This window comes from Sorex fumeus, unplaced genomic scaffold, assembly GCF_029834395.1.
Source record: "Sorex fumeus unplaced genomic scaffold, SorFum_2.1 ptg000265l, whole genome shotgun sequence".
NCBI lineage: Eukaryota > Metazoa > Chordata > Mammalia > Eulipotyphla > Soricidae > Sorex > Sorex fumeus.
The window spans coordinates 24,899,316-24,916,271 of record NW_026606322.1 but is presented as its reverse complement, the minus strand read 5'-3'; the positions used below and the strand labels follow the sequence as shown (position 1 = coordinate 24,916,271).

Here is a 16,956-nt window from a genome sequence, read left to right as displayed (position 1 = left end):
GCTTGCCAGCCTCTGCCATGTGGGCGGGATACTCTTGGTAGCTTGCCGGGCTCTCCAAGAAGGACGGAAATATCAAACCCAGGTCGGCGGCATGCAGGGCAAACGCCCTCGGGCAATAAATAATCTGAGGTGTCTGCTCTGATAAATCTTATAATCTAGTAGTATCCAGAAAACAAGTAAAGATGTTGCATATTAAGCGGGACAGGTGAAATCACCTCTGAAAGAAGAAAGTAGAAAGTAAAGGTAAGGATGCAGAGAGACTGATAAGGTTTTCACAAAAGAAGAATGATTCTGATAAAAATTGGGGTGATTAAGTTTGTTTGCATATTCTTATTGTATTTCTGGATGTTAGCTGTAATTTGTTGGTATGGTTACCACACAAATGCCTTTACAAATAATCATGCCAGGCAAAGCTTCACTCAGTTCTCATGACCTCCTTTTTTCCCGCACATCAGTGAAGTGGAGAAACTGTTGATGGTGTGCCCCAGGAAGCTTCACATCTTTCAGTGTCCAAATTAAATCTCATCTGCACATAAGATTTAGAGCTCATTATATGACAAATACATATTGCTCTGGGGTTATTACTTAACACTGTAATGTAAGATGCCTTTCATTCTCCTCAGGTTGGTTAAAACCCGACTTAAGAGATTCTGCCCCCCGGAAGTGGGACTTCTGAAAAATACAGAACGAGAGCCAGAATCCGAAGAAGAGATGTGATTCTGACGAGCATCTAAGTCTCTCTGGATGAACTTTTTCTGTTTTTGCATTGTTTCGCTCATGGTTTTCTTTTTGACCTTTAACTTGGAGAACAACTGACTGAGAACAGTTCTTGGTGTCCTGTTTGTACTTCCAGTTTCATTCAAGTATTTGTACTCAAATGTTTTATTTTTAGGTTTGAAGAGACTTTGGGTGATAAATTGATTTTGCACATCAGTCATGTTATTTGGGGCCTGAGTGACTCTTCTCAGATCATCTAAGGTTAGATGTCCACAAATATGCATTTATTTTATTGCCTTATAGATAGATATGCTCAAATTGCCTGGGCTGGCTATCATTTGAACTCTGTAAACATGGGATTATTCCTGTTGATCTTCTTGCTGCAGTGAGAAATAAATTAATGCATGACCTTGATTCATGCACTTTAGATATTTGTTTTCGTTATTCATCTGCACCCCACTTTGCAGGAAGAAACAGCTGTGTGACTCATAAGTTCCTTTCTGTATGATAGGGCTGGCTGAAGCACCTGGGTTCTGTCCTGGGAAAAGTAAGCTGAAAGTTGTCCTGAGTTGTACATTCTTTCGGGGAAGATAAAAGGATAAGTCCTCGACTATGTGATTGTAAGCTGAGAGAAACAGGGAAAGGAAGATTGTGAAGGTACCGTAGAATTGTTGAGAGCACAACTCCTCCTGTGTCATCTCCTCTACTCTATGAGTTGAAAGACTGACAAGGGGAAAAACCTCTTGTGTAATACCTGGATTTCAGAGCCCTTAATTTGTAAGCTAAGGGACTCCTTGTACAGTGCCAAGAAATCTTGTCAGTCTTGAGAGCTTTGGCAGTTGAGTCCTTCTCTCCAGAGTAAGGGAATTGAATTGACTAAATCACAGGGCCTCTTCTAATGGTCACATAGAATGAGTCTAGAATTTCTGAGATTTAATGAAAATATGAGGGCAACTAGAGTGGAAGATAGGGGGCAGCCTTTCAGGAAGCTGGAGATTTAACCAAAGTAATCAAATCCCAAAACTATGTGTAACGGGGAGGTCAGTGGGATGGAGGGCAGGGTAGCTCAGTGATAGAGTGTATGTCCTTGTAGGTTTAAGGACACACGTTAGATTCCCAGCACTACCCCCCTCACCTAGAGTGTTCCCCTGGCGTCACTGTCCTTTCAGATCCTTGGACTCTTGAGGAGAGCACAGTTAAATGTGTGAGCACCACAACCAAGTGTGCAACTCTGGGCAACCCAAAAGGTAAGAAGAAAGTACAAAAAATTTCCAAAATTTTTTACTGGCATTCCAGTAACTTTGGCAAATCAATAATCCTGTCTCTGACCATTGTATCACCCAAAGGGAAGGCCAGTACATTCTATAGCTCAAGCCACACACATGTTTGTTTATTTGGAGGGCAGGGGTGTGGCTTCCAAGTGGTGCTCAGGAAAGTCAGGGGCCCCACCATTGATTCTCGGCCAACTGGGCTGTGGATTCAGTGTGCAAGTACCCAAGGATGTAATGCTCCTTAATTCCTGCAGTGCTGGGATACACAGACAGCACTGATTGTGCTCTGGGACCACCAGAGTTGCACCCAGCAATGACTGGAGAAACCATGTGGTATCTGAAATTGAACTTGGTTCAGTCATGCTAGACATGTGCTCAAACCCTGTACTATCTGCTGGCCCAACATTTGTTTATGTAAGAGTTAGAAAAGATGCCTAAAGGGTTATCTTGAAAAGTGCAATGAAATTAATTATCACAATTTGTCTTGTGACTGTGACATCTGCTTCCTGAGAGTCAGATTATCTTGGGGCCTTTCCTAGTGTAGCAGTGTTTTATGGCTGGAAAGTTTGTGTTTGAAAAGAACAGAGCTGCAGTTACATGGGAGTGGTATTGGTGGTAGCTCAGGCTGAGCGGGAACTTTAGAAATGATTAAAATGGACCTTATGAGGGCTGAACTTTTGAAAGTCAACCAGTGCAAATATTCTAGCTATCTTCATGAGAAGATAACAATGACCATTCTCGCATACTCTACACAGAAAGGATGCAAATGAGATGTAACTTAGACTGTTTATAGGAATGGTACCCTTTGTTCAGGTGTATGTTCTTCTGCTCCCTGAAAAGGTAAATACATTTGACCTTAGTGGAACTGGACGCTTTCACCAATGAAAGGGATGGCATCTTTCCTTTGTCCTTTTCTTATTTTTATCTTTTCTCAAGTCTTTCCAAAACCTGGACCTCAGCTTCTTTGCCTTTGCCAAACCCCTTTTGTGAATATGTTTTTACTATGTTATCTTATCCAAATTAATGGAATTCTTTAAATAACACAGCACAATACCTATATTGGCTATTTTTTCCAGCTCTTAGATTTCACTTTAAATTTATTTTAGTAGCTGAAACTTTATCTCAAAAAATCTAAATCAGGGCACTTCGAAAACCAGGAGCTTGGATTCCCAGTAATCACAGAAATTCAGTCACTGATCCCAGATCCAAAGTCCAAACATTCTGCTCCTGACTCTGCTCTTTCTTTCTTTCTTTCTTTCTTTCTTTCTTTCTTTCTTTCTTTCTTTCTTTCTTTCTTTCTTTTTTTCTTTCTTTCTTTCTTTCTTTCTTTCTTTCTTTCTTTCTTTCTTTTTCTTCCTTCCTTCCTTCCTTCCTTCCTTCCTTCCTTCCTTCCTTCCTTCCTTCCTTCCTTCCTTCCTTTCTTTCATTTTGTTTTCTTGTTGCTGGGGACCAAATCCAGGTCAGTCACATGCACATGCAAGAAAAACACTTAGCTCCCATATTGTCTCTCTAGCCCCGAGTAGATTTGTTTTGAGGGAGGTCGGGGGTTTCCAGTCATACAATATTCCAACACCGGCTCTTCAACTTCACCAGTGCACATTTCCCACCACCAGTGTCCTCAGTTTCCTTCCTGCCCCCTTCTCCTTCTCTTTCTCCCTCCCTTCCCTCTCCCCATCTATGGCAGGGCTGGCACTTTCCTTCTCTCTCTCTTTTTCCTTTTGGGCATTACTACATTGACTATAGATATGATAATATTTCCTCAGTGGTTTTTGTAATCTCTAATCTCCTATTTTGGGAAACTTCAGTCTCTGATTGCACTAACTTCAGATCATTGCTGAAATAGGGTGGGTCATGACCACCTTGAAGTTACACTTCCTTATGACTCTGTCTAGATCTTATTTATCAAGGCTACATTGATCGTATCTTGGGTGTAGGAGGTGGTGGAGGAGTCACTGTGTATTACAAGGACAATAAAATTTAAATCTAAGGCATTTTTCCAGAAATGCAGTCAAAAGATACAAATTTTGAAAGAAAAGCTTATATGTATGAAAAATAGGACTAGCGTGATAGTGCAGCAGGTGGGGCACTTGCCTTGCACATGGACCACCTAGATTCAACCCCCACACCCCACGTATTCCCCCAATCCTGCTGGGAGTGACTTCTAAGTGCAGAGCCAGGAGTGAGCTCTGAGCACTGCTGGGTGTGGCCCCCAATTTAAAAAAATAAATAAAAAAAAGAAAATTAGAAGACAGAATCTCTGTCTTCTCTACAATAAACTACAGATGGAAAAAATGAGAGAAGAGACGCTGAAAGTAACTAAGGAGAGTGGTGGAGGTTCTTCGGCACTTTGATGGTGGTAAAGCACAGTAAATCTGTATATCAACACCATGAAAGTTTAAACACTATTGTAACCATGTACCTAAAATGCATAAAATAAAATTCCAAGTCCTTTCTCTTGACAGTGTCCTGCAAAGGAATAATCTGCATTCAGAGTCGCAAATGGGGCAGCTTGAAAAAGTCCTGTAAAAAACAACTTGGCGAAAGCAAGCCACACCTATTTCATTTCTGGAACTCCCCACATCCTGCATTCCAGAATTTCCCTGGATTCCTTTCTTTTACTTTATGGAGTTCCCGTTACTCTCTTTTCCTCCTATCATATTTTTCAAAACAACTATATTGCTTCATTAAAAAGCTATCACTCGATAAATGGCAACATAGAGAAGGTTTTGGATTAATCTTGGGAGAGGTACTTTGCATAGGCATGAATAGCTCTGTGACTTAGAATGCTTGCCTTGTAAATGTAAGGTATTGATTTCTTCTCTCCATTTCTTGATGGAGTTGATTTTTTTCTTGTAAATTTATATTTTTTCCTTTTTTGGGTCACACCTGCCAATGCACAGGGGTTACTCCTGGCTCTGCACTCAGGAATTAATCCTGGCAGTACTCAGGGGACCATATGGGATGTTGTGAATCGAACCCACGTTGGCCGCTTGCAAGGCAAATGCCTTACCTGCAGTGCTATCGCTTCAGCTCCCATTTCTTGTAAATTTCTACCAGTGCCTTATATATCTTGGATATTAACCTCTTATCTGATGGGTATTGGGTAAATAAATTTTCCCATTTTGTGGGCTGTTTCTTTATCTTGGTCATCATTTCTTTCTTTTTTAAAAAAAAATTTTATTGAATCGCCGTGAGAAAGTTACAGGCTTTCATGTTTGGGTTACAATCACACAATGATCAAACACCCATCCCTCCACCAGTGCACATTCCCCACCATCAATATCCCCTGTATAGCCCCTTCCCCACCCTCCTCCTGCCTCCATGGCAGACAATATTCCCCATAGTCTCTCTCTACTTTGGGGCATTATGGTTTGCAATACAGACATTGAGAAGTCATCATGTTTGATCCATTATCTACTTTCAGCACACACCTCCCATCCCGACTGATTCCTCCAGCCATCATTTTCTTAGTGATCCCTTCTCTATTCCTTCTGCCTTCTCCTCTCCACTCATGAGGCAGGCTTCCAGCTACGAGGTAATCCTCCTGGCTCTTGTATCTACTGTCCTTGTATGTCAACCTCATGTTATGTTGTTTTATATTCCACAAATAAGTGCAGTCCTTCTATGTCTATCTCTTTCGGACTCATTTCATTTAGCATGATATTCTCCATGTCTATCCATTTATAAGCAAATTTCATGACTTCATTTCTCCTAACAGCTGCATAATATTCCATTGTGTAGATGTACCAAAGTTTCTTTAACCAGTCGTCTGTTCTAGGGCACTTGGGTTGTTTCCAGATTTTGGCTATTGTGAACAGTGCTGCAATGAACATAGAGGTATTCTGACCTCTGTCTAATGCCAGGCACAAATGTCAGATCAAAGTGGATTAAAGACCTCAATATCAGACATGAATCCATAAGGTACATAGAGGAAAATGTAGGCAGAACTGTCCATGAAGTTGAAGCTAAAAGCATCTTTAAGGATGGAAAAACACTGACCATGCAAGTGGAAGCAAACATAAACAAATGGGACTACATCAAACTAAGAAGCTTCTGCACTTCAAAAGGAACAGTGACCAAAACACAGAAAGAGCCCACAGAATGGGAAAGAATATTTACCCGATACCCATATGATAAGGGATTGATATCCAGGATATACAAGACACTAGTAGAATTGTACAAGAAAAAATCCTTCCACCCCATCAAAAAAATGGGGAGAATAAGTGAACAGAAGTTTCCTCAAAAAAGAAATACAAATGCGCAAAAGGCACATGAAAAAATGCTCCACATCACTAGCCATCAGGGAGATGCAAATCATTACAAGGAGATATCATCTCACACCACAGAGTCTGGCACACATTCAAAAGAACAAAAGCAACCAGTGCTGGCATGGATGTGGGGGGAAAGGGACACTCTTTCACTGTCGGTGGGAATGCCGACTGGTCCAGCCTTTCTGGAAAAAATATGGACAGTCCTTCAAAAACTAGAAATTGAGCTTCCATATGACCCCGCAATACCACTTCTCAGAATATATCCCAAGGATGCAAAAAAGCACAGTAGAAAAGTCATCATTTCTTTCGAGGTGCAGAAATTTCTTAGTCTGATGTAGTCCCATTTGTTTATCTTTGCTTCCACTTGCTTGGTTAGTGGTGTTTCATCTTTAAAAATACCTTTAGTGTCACTGTCATGGAGGGTTCGCCTACTTTTTCATCCATGTACCTTATGGATACAGATATGATGTTGAGGTCTTTACTCCACTTTTATTTGACTTTTGTGCCTGACATTAGAGAGAGATCTGAGTTCTTTTTTTTTTTTTTTTGCACATAGCTTTCCATCTTTCCCAGCACTATTTGTTGAAGAGGCTTTTCTTGCTCCACTTCACATTTCCTGCTCCTTAAGTGATTCTATATTTGAGGATCTGTTTCAGAATATTAAACTACTCCATTGATCTGTGGGTCTGTCTTTATTCTAATATCATGCAGTTCTAAATTTCTATGTAATAGTACAGTGGTAGGGCGTTTGCCTTGCATATGGCTGGCCGGCCGACCCGAGTTTAATTCTCCGCCCCTCTCGGAGAGCCCAGCAAGCTACCAAGAGTATCTTGCCTGCTTGGCAAAGCCTGGCAATCTCCCTGTGACGTATTTGATATGTCAAACACAGTAACAACAAGTATCACAATGGAGACGTTACTGGGCCCTGCTCGATCAAATCGATGAACAACGGGAGGACAGTACTACTGTTTTGTAGAATAGTTTGAAGTTGAGGAAGGTGTTGCCTCCCTTCTGCTTTTTTCCCAAGAACTGTTGAAAGGGGAAATAGAAATGGCCAAAACCCACATGAAGAATTGCTCTACATTGCTAATCATCAGGGAGATACAAGTCAAAACAACAATGAGATATCACCTTACACCTTACACTTAGATTGGCACACATCAAAAAGAACAAAGAGCAACCAGTTTAGGTTTGGATGTGTGAGGGACTCTCCTTCATTGCTGGTGGAAATGCCAACTGGCCCAGCCTTTTTGAAAAACAGTATGGTCATTCCTCAAAAAACTAGAAATTGAGCTTTCATATGACCCAGCAATACCACTTCTGGGAATATTCTCTGGGGACCCAAAGACACAGCAGAAACACCATCTGCACTTCGTTATTCATTACAGCACTGTTCACAATAGCCAGAACCTGGAAACGACCTGAGTGCCTGAAAACAGACAACTGGATAAAGAAACTATGATACATCTACATAGTGGAATACTACGGAGTTGTTAGGAAAAATGAAGTCATGAAATTCACTTATAAATGGAGGGACATGGAAGGTATCATGCTGAGTGAAACGAGGGAGAGGGACAGACATAGAATGATTACACTCATTTTGGGTACATAAAATAACATAGTATGAGACTAATATACACAGAAGTAGCAACACAGGCCAGGAGGATTGGTCCATGGTTAGAGCCTGCCTCAGGTGCCAGGGGGAAGGAGGTTGGGATAGAGAAGGAACCACTACAGCAGTGATAGTTGGGAATGATCACTGTGGATAAGAACTGCATGCTGAAAATATGTAAAGAAACAAAACATGGTAACTTCTCCGTATCTGCATTGCAAACCATAATGCCCAAAGGAAGGGAGGGAGGGAGGAAGGGAGAGAGAGAGAGAGGGAGAGAGAGAGGAGAGAGAGAGAGAGAGAGAGAGAGAGAGAGAGAGAGAGAGAGAGTTAAAAAAATATGTGCGAGCACTACAAGCAGGAGGTGTGATCTTTTTTGATCTTTTTTTTGGGGGGTCACACCCGGCAATACACAGGGGTCACTCCTGGCTCTGCACTCAGGAATTACCCCTGGCGGTGCTCAGGGGACCATATGGGATGCTGGGAATCGAACCCGGGTCAGCCGCATGCAAGGCAAACGCCCTACCCGCTGTGCTATCGCTCCAGCCCAGGAGGTGTGATCTTTGAATGGCAATTGTGTGAGGATCATGTAATTCTTTTTCTTTTTTTTTTTTTAATTAGTGAAGCACCATGAGGTACAGTTGTAGATTTACAAATCTTTGTGCTTGGGTTTCAGTCATACAATGATCAAATAGCCATCCCTCCACCAGTGCCCATTTTCTACCACCATGGATAATATCCCCCCACCCCCCCCCTCACCCTGCCTCTGTGGCAGGGCATTCCCTTTTGTTCTCTCTCTCCTTTTGGGTGTTGTGGTCTGCAAAAGAGGCATTGAGTGGCAAACATGTTTAGTCCAGAGTCTACTTTCAACATGCATCTCCCCTCCTGGGAGGATTCTCCAAACACCCTTTATTTGGTGCTCCCTTCTCTATCTGAGCTGCCTTTTCCCCTAGAATGCCCGGCTGGCCTCTAAGCTATGGAGTAATCCTCCTGGTGTTGATCTCAGCTATTCTTGGGTATTAATCTCATATTTTGTTACTTTATATCCCCCAGATGAATGCAATCTTTCTATGTCTATCCCTCTCTCTCTGACTCATTTCGCTTAGCAGGATCATGTAATTCTTGAGAGCCCCACAACCTTAATAGGCATGAGCACCACTGCTGAGATTGTGAACCCTCCCCCCCCACTAAGTGTGTGTGTGTGTGTGTGTGTGTGCGTGCATGAAAGATGTACAAACCTCCATGAGGTCCATAGTCCGCTGTGTGAGCAGCATATGCTGATGTGTAATTCCTGTGGAGCACCACAAATGTGCAAGCACCGCAATCCCTGGTTATTGCAACTACAGTAATGAAGGAGAGGGGGTTGACAGGAAGGGACATGCAGTGGACATGGGTCTCTTGGATTCAAGCAGTGATTAAAAAAAAACAATCCTTATAAGTTCACTATGTATAAATGTGATTATTCATACATTTTAAAGCCTAATAAATTTATGATACCTTAAAGGAATTTTATTGTTTGGGTGTAATTTAAAGTTAGACTTTCCTTTAAACATTTATGAATGTTCATACCTTAAGTGAATTCAATATTTTTATGTTCTTTTTTGTTTGTTTTGGGGGTTACACCTTGGGGTGCTCTGGGTTATGTTCTTTTTAAGTCCTTCAATTAACTGACAAATCTTTCCAAGTGATTGTCAACCTGTAAACCAACTTTATTAAACTTGTAAATCTGGCCAGACTTGTTTTCTTAAATGTCCTAATGCTCTACATAAACTTATTTGAGATTTCAGTTTAAAGCCTTGCATGTTAATTGCACGTTTGTAAATTGGACCGACAAGACTAATTTGCAGAGAAAAATTATTATTTATATTACACTTAATTATTATTATTTAATTATAATTCAAGTAGTTGTAGGACTGCAATAGTGTTTTATGTTGTTGTTCAAAGTTACTGCACACTCCCGCTAGAGAAGTGCCCATGACCCTCTGCTTCAATGCCACTTCCCACCTCTCCCTGTCGCCTTCCCCCCATTATTTGTGGATTGACAGTTATGATTTTAGTGTACACTCTTTCCTCCCTTAACACCACCCATGTTCTCTTGTTACTTCCCATCAACCTATTCGTTCTCTCCCTCACCACTCCCCAGAACTGGCTCTCTCAGGTCTGCATTCCAGTATCCAAGCTTTCATGCCCATTCCTTGATTTGTTTCTATGTATGCCACAGGTGAGTGAGATCACCTTGCATTTGTCCTTTGTTCTCTGACATTTTTTGCTCAGCATGATACCCTCTAATTCCACCCAAGTTGCCACAAACTGAATGACTTTTTTTTTTCCCTCATGGCTACATAGTATTCCATTGTGTATAGGAACCATAACTCCTTTATCTATCTGTTGTTGGGCATTTGGGTTGCTTCCATATCCCTGCTATTGGATTAACAACTGTAATGAATTTAGGTGTGCATATCACTGTCACTGTCCTCCCGTTGTTCATCGATTTGCTCGAGTGAGTCCAGTAACGTCTCCATTGTGAGACTTGTTGTTACTGTGTTTGGCATATCGAATACGTCACGGGTAGCTTGCCAGGCTTTGCCGTGCAGGTGAGATACTCTTGGTAGCTTGCCAGCTAGCTAGCTGTCAAATTACTGTTTTTGGTGGTAGATACCTAAAAGTGGGATAACTGGGTCAAATGGGAATGCTATTTCTTCTTTTTGGAGAAATCTCTATATTGTTTTCTACGGAGGCTGGACCAGTTGACATTCCCGCCAGCCTTGAGGGAGGGCTCCTTTATCATGACCCCCACACTAATATTTGTTGTTTCAACATGCTTTTAGCACGGTGTGAGGTGATATCTCATTGTTATTTTAATTTTGTTTTTGTTTTCCTGATACTAGGTAATACGAGGATTACTAAGAGATATTCTAAGTGGTACTAAATGATTTTAGAACCATAAATTTATACAAATTTTTGCAGCATTTGGCCTATGTCTCTAAAAAATCTAATGGGTATCTTTATAGGGACTGCACGGATCTATATAGTGCTTTGAGGAGGACGGTGATTTTAACAATACTAATTCTTTCAATCCATGAACAGGGATTGTGTTTTCATTTCTTTATGTCTTCTATTTCTTTTAATGGTGACATGGTTTTCTTTGTAAAATCTTCAACATTTTTTGGTTCATTTCCCACTGTAACACTGTCCTCCTGTTGTTCATCAATTTGCTCAAGCGGGCACCAGTAATGTCTCCATTGTGAGACTTGTTGTTAACTGTTTTTATCACGTCGAATACACCACGGGGAGCTTGCCAGGCTCTGCCATACCATGATTTTTAAGAGCATGTGAATGTGTGTGTGTGTCTGTGTGTGTGTGTGTGTGTGTAGTGTTTGATTGAATCACCATGAGATAGAGCATTACAAATCTGTTCATGAACGGGTTTCAGTTATACAACATTCCAACACCCATCCCTCCACCAGTGTAATTTCCCAGCACCAACGCCCCCAGTTTTTTTTTAAAAATTTCTTCCATTTCTACTTTTTTGTTTGCATATAGAAATACTATAGATTTCTGCGTGTTGATTTTGTAGCCTGCCACTTTACAATATATTGTTTTTAGGAGTTTTTTTTTTGAGTCTTTCAGACTTTTTCTAAGTATAGTATTATGTCAGCTGCAAATGGAGATAACTTGACTATTTTTCTAATCTGTATCCCCTTAATTTTTTTTCACTTTTTTTTTTATTGAATCACTGTGAGATAGACTGCTGCAAAGCTGTTCATGATTAGGTTTCAGACATAGAGTGTTGCAGTCCCCATCCCTCCCCTTAATATTTACTTCTTGTCCATTTCTATGACAAGGGCTTCCAATAATAGAATTAATAATAGCACTATCAAATGGACAGCAATAGGCGGAGCAATAGCACAACCGTAGGGCCTTGTACGTGGCCAACCTGGGTTGGATTCCTCCGTCCCTCTTGGAGAGCCCAGCAAGCTACCAAGAGTATTCCCCCGCATGGCAGAGCCTGGCAAGCTCCCCGTGGTGTATTCGACATGATAAAAACAGTAACAACAAGTCTCACAATGGAGACATTACTAGTGCCCGCTTGAGCAAATTGATGAACAACAAGAGGACAGTGTTACAGTGCTACTATCAAATGGACAGCTTTGCTTTGTGTCTCCTATAGTAGAGGGAAAACTTTAAGTTTTTCTCCACTGAGTATGATGTTAGCTGTGGGTTTGTGGCAAATGGTTTTAACTGTATTGAAGAAAGTTGGTCTATAGAACTGAGTTTACCTGGGGATGGGGATGGGGTGTCTTGAGACATTAGTTGAGGGATGAGGGTACTTTAATGGTGAGTGTGGTGTTGGAATGATGTATGCATGAAATTAACACCAGTATTGTAAATTATGATGCCTTAATAAAAATGGGGAAATAGAACATAAATGACTCTTAAACATGGTTCCCTACAAAAAATATAAAAAAATTATAAATTCATTAAACGTTAACTGTGTAAAGCTGGAGCAATAGCACAGTGGGTAGGGCGTTTGTCTTGCATGTGGCCTACCCAGGTTGTATTCCCAGCATCCCATATGGTCCTCTGAGCACCGCCAGGGGTAATTCCAGAAGTAACCCTTGTGCATCGCTGGGTAGGACCCAAAAAGAAAAAAAAATATATTAACTGTGAAAATTTTCTTACCACAAAATATCAATATTATGCTATTGCTTATTCTCTTTTCTTATAAACAATTCTTCCTGTTAAAACATATTTACTATTAAGAAAATTATTAAATTATGATAGGCACTGTTGGGGAATACTTAGTTAACTCGTTAAGGTGCTTTCTTTGCATGTGATTGACTATTGTTAGAACCCGGAGTCACGTATGATCCAACAGCCCCTCCAGAATGAACCCTTCAGGAATGAGCACAGAGCCAAGAATAAGCTCTGAGCACACCCAGAAAACAAGATGAACAGACCAAAAGAGATTTCGGAGCTGAAGAATAAATGTATACTCACATATTGAATTCTATTATTTATAATTTGTGAGGAGGGTTTGCCGCAAACCCTTCACATAGATTGGTTTCCAACCTTCAAAAGCACAGGGAAGGTGACTTCCTGAGCTAGAGTCAACTTAATATTAACTCTTTCCTGCCTACTCATGAAAACCTCCATCCAGAGTGTCATATTATTTGATGGGATCTCATTATTCTTTCACTCTTGAAGTAAAGTAAAAGTAAAGGCCCTCCCGTTGATCATCGATTTGCTCGAGCGGGCCCAGTAACGTCTCCATTGGAGACTTTGTTGTTACTGTGTCTGGCATATCGAATACCTCACAGGGAGCTTGCTAGGCTCTGCCCTGTGGGCGAGAGACTCTCAGTAGCTTGCCGGGCTCTCCGAGGGCGGCGGAGGAATCGAACTCGGGTTGGCCATGTTGGCTGCGTGCAAGGCAAAGGCCCTACTGCTGTGCTATCGCTCTTGAAACAGTGAAATATATTTCCTTCTAAATGTAAAGACCTTTGAACTTGAGTTATCTTGCAATATTTTCTATGGATTTTTTTTATCCTGGTAAAACCACTCAACTTTTATAGATACTAGGTTGATGTCTACGTGAATTCTGAGTCACTCTCTGTTAAAGTTAATTAAGCTAACAACACTGGAATTGGATGTCAAGATTTATTAGCTGTTAATGCTTTCAAGCAGGAACAACACTCTGAGCAATTATGGGAGTAATTACTTTGACTAAAGGAAAATATTAAAATGGAGGCAAAAGGTGTCTCTTACCTGATCCCTTTCATGAGCTCTACATGTTCTACCTGTTTTCAAATGTCATAAAGGAAGGACTAGAAATTTATGACGCTACTGACGAAGCCCTGTTGATTTGTGTCTAAAACCAAAATACTAAGAGACTCTAAAATGTTCAGGAATAAGCTCACTGGAGTTATCTGAAGATGTATAGCTTATAAGGGAATAATTCATCTGCTCAAAAACTGACCTAGTTTCTCTTTAACTCTCAGTCTGAATTAAGCTAACTCTGTACTCAAGAAATCACTTCATTTCAATGTAATTTAATATATAAGTATGATTATATGTTTTCCAACTATACCCTTGTATCATAGCTGATATGTTCTCCGTGTCCACTGTGTTTAACATCTTTTTGCATTAATTACTCTCCCCCATCTCCTTGCAGTATTTTTAAAAGGTATGCAAGAATCTCAAGCTTCTTTAAGGAAAAATTGAAAGGCTTTCTCTACTATATACTATTCTGTCCAAAAATATCTACATCACAGAGAAAGTATTGGATCATATGCTATTCAGTCCACTAATTATCTTTATACTAAATTCTAACCCCATAGAGTACTGTATAATACTTGTCAATTTTATAGATCCTAAAGAATTTCTCTCAACCTTTATTGTTGGAAGTGAGCAGAGAGAAGACAAGAATCAAAAGAAGATATTTTTAAAGAAAATAGGTCCTAAGAGATTGTATAAAAGGATCCTGAAACCAGAGTGACTTGTCACGGATCATATAATTAGTGGCAAAGCCCAGGAGGAGCTGTAAGTCTCCTGACACCAGGAGTGAGAGCCTTTCCCACTTAAAAGATTATACACTGAATGGTGGATGACTCAGCTCCTTTTTAGATAAAACCATCTTGTTCTAAATACCATAAGTCCCCACCTTACCCTCCCTGTTCTCTATGGGGAGTCCACAACTTCCGTTCAAATATCTCTAATAATTGGATTTTGGTTAGAAATGGTTTTAGTTCAAACTTCTACCTGTAAGTTTTGTGCTTTAAAAAAACCATTTATCACAGTTCTAGACTGTGAGGTCTAAGATCAAGGAATCAGCATCTGCTTCCAGCTTCTGTCCATGACTGCTTGCTTATTGATCAAGAAACAAAGGTCACTAGACAGTCTCATCATTAATGCCAGTTTTGTCTTCTCTCTCATGGTCTAATTACCTCCCAAAGGTCTCACCTGGAAATAGTATCTCACTAAGAATAAGAATTTCTATTTTTGCTATCTTTTGTTTTACTAAATATTATTTTTATATTTCTCACATTAATTTTTTTGACATAATGTCTGGGAGAGAACTTAGTTGCACAGAACACCTACCATGCCAGGAGCAAGGCAGTGAGTTCGTTTTCTGTGCCACCACATGCACTGAGCCTGGTCCCAGTGCTTTCACTGCTTGTACCTGACTGTTGCTCTCTGCGATTTCTTGGTAAATCTCAACATTGAAAGTGGTTTCTGATGATTCAGAAAGAGAGGGACAGACGTAGAAAGATTGCACTCATCTATGGAATATAAAGTAACAAAATGGTAGAAAAACACCCAAGAATAGTAGAGATAAGTACCAGAAGGTTTGCTCTACGGCTTGGAAGCAAGCTGGGGGAAAAGGCAGCTCAGAGAGAGAAGGAAATACTAAGTAAAAGGTGTTTAGAGGAACTGCTTGGGATGGGAGACCGAACACGATGGGCACTCAATACCTCTATTGCAAACCACAACACCCAGAAGAAGAGAGAGAACAAAAGGAAATGCACCTGCCACAGAGGTGGGGGGTGGGGTGTGAGGAGGGTGGGGAGGGTAGTGGGAGGTATACTGGGATCACTGGTGGTAGAAAATGCATACTGGTGTATGCATTTTGTGACTGAATCATTGTGTGACTGAAATGCAAGCACAAAAGTTTGTAAGTCGTAACTGTACCTCACGGTGATTCACTAATAAAAAAATTAAAATAAAAAGAAAGTGGTTTCTGGCTGTACCTCAGCCAAGTGTGTGCAAGTGACACAATTGGAAAAGGGGTGTGATCCCTAGAAACGAGCACCTTAGTCAGGAAGCATAATTCCTGGGGCTCAGGTAAATGATCTCTGCTGCAACCCCAAGCAACTATGCCCAAGTATCTTACTGAATACCAAACTACACACACACACACACACACACACACACACACGGGCCACAGGCCCAGAACCCCAATGTAGGATAAAAGAAATTAGCCCAAAATTTGATCAACTAAATTAAGAGTTACACTTTTCAGTGTGAGTCCCACCAACAGAATTTAAATCTGAAAATAAACAAAAAGAAACATTTTTAGAGTTATAAAACAGAAACTGGAGACTCAGAATATATAAAATGTCTGGGATACAATAAAATCTCAACAAAGAAATAGTAGGATAACATGGCTCATTCTGAGAAAAAAGTATCACAATGGACAAACCTGACTTGAGCCAAATGTTGAGCAATGAATATCAAACATAACTCCATTCAACAATGCAATGAAAAATAAAAATACAAGTTTCATGTATATTTTATGAAGTAGAAATATGGAGTCTCATGTATAAGAATATATCTGAAATATTAATATACATAAAAAACCTTAGACATCAATTGCAAAACCGAGATTACCAAGTAGTTGTAGCATTACCAAATAGTTGTAACCTTTCTCCTCTTCTGAGGAGAAAGGAAGAGACTGGTTAGAAGTCATGTAAAATCAGGGGTTGCGAGGTGGTCTTGGGCACTTTTGTGTTGGTGAAGGAGCAGTTATTTTGTATATCAAAACCATAAAATTTGACACTATTTTAGTCATGTTACCTAAAATACAGTGGTATATAATTCTTTTTAAATCACAGAGCTACAGAATATAGCAGCTGAACTGAAAATATAACATATAACAAAGGGAATGGGGAAACTAAAAATTGTATTAGTGGGTTGGTTATTGTTAGATACTATACTCTTGGTTTTCTTTATATACCACATATAATTGTCATACCCTCTATTTGTCATATCTCTCTGACTTATTTCACTTAAGATAACCACCTCTAGCTTCAACCAAGTTGTATCACAAGTCAAGATTTTATTTTCATAGACTCCTACGATTTATGTTTAGACTTGCTCTCACACTCTCCTGTCTTTGTTAAAGTTCATTTCTTTGATTTTATTTCAATGAACGTCTTTAGAGTCTTATTCTGGTAGGCTTCATAGCTCTTCTATATTAGAAGTTCTTTCCAGGCTTATGTCTTGAACTACTAGTATAAGTGAATTCCTTCATCTTCCCCGTTATGTTTCGTGATCCACAAAGGCCTAGGAGGAGGCCAAGTTTCCG

General features: G+C 40.2%; 1 protein-coding gene across 1 annotated transcript in view; it reads left to right on the top strand.

The window, feature by feature from the left end:
• TMEM45A (transmembrane protein 45A) overlaps positions 1 to 1,118 on the top strand; it is a 123,001-nt gene extending 121,883 nt beyond the window's left edge. The window contains exon 6 of the mRNA XM_056109408.1: positions 624 to 1,118. Within this exon, the coding sequence (XP_055965383.1) occupies positions 624 to 717 (94 nt within the window). The 3' untranslated portion in view covers positions 718 to 1,118. The remainder of the gene's footprint in view (positions 1 to 623) is intronic.
• Positions 1,119 to 16,956: the final 15,838 nt, after the last annotated feature.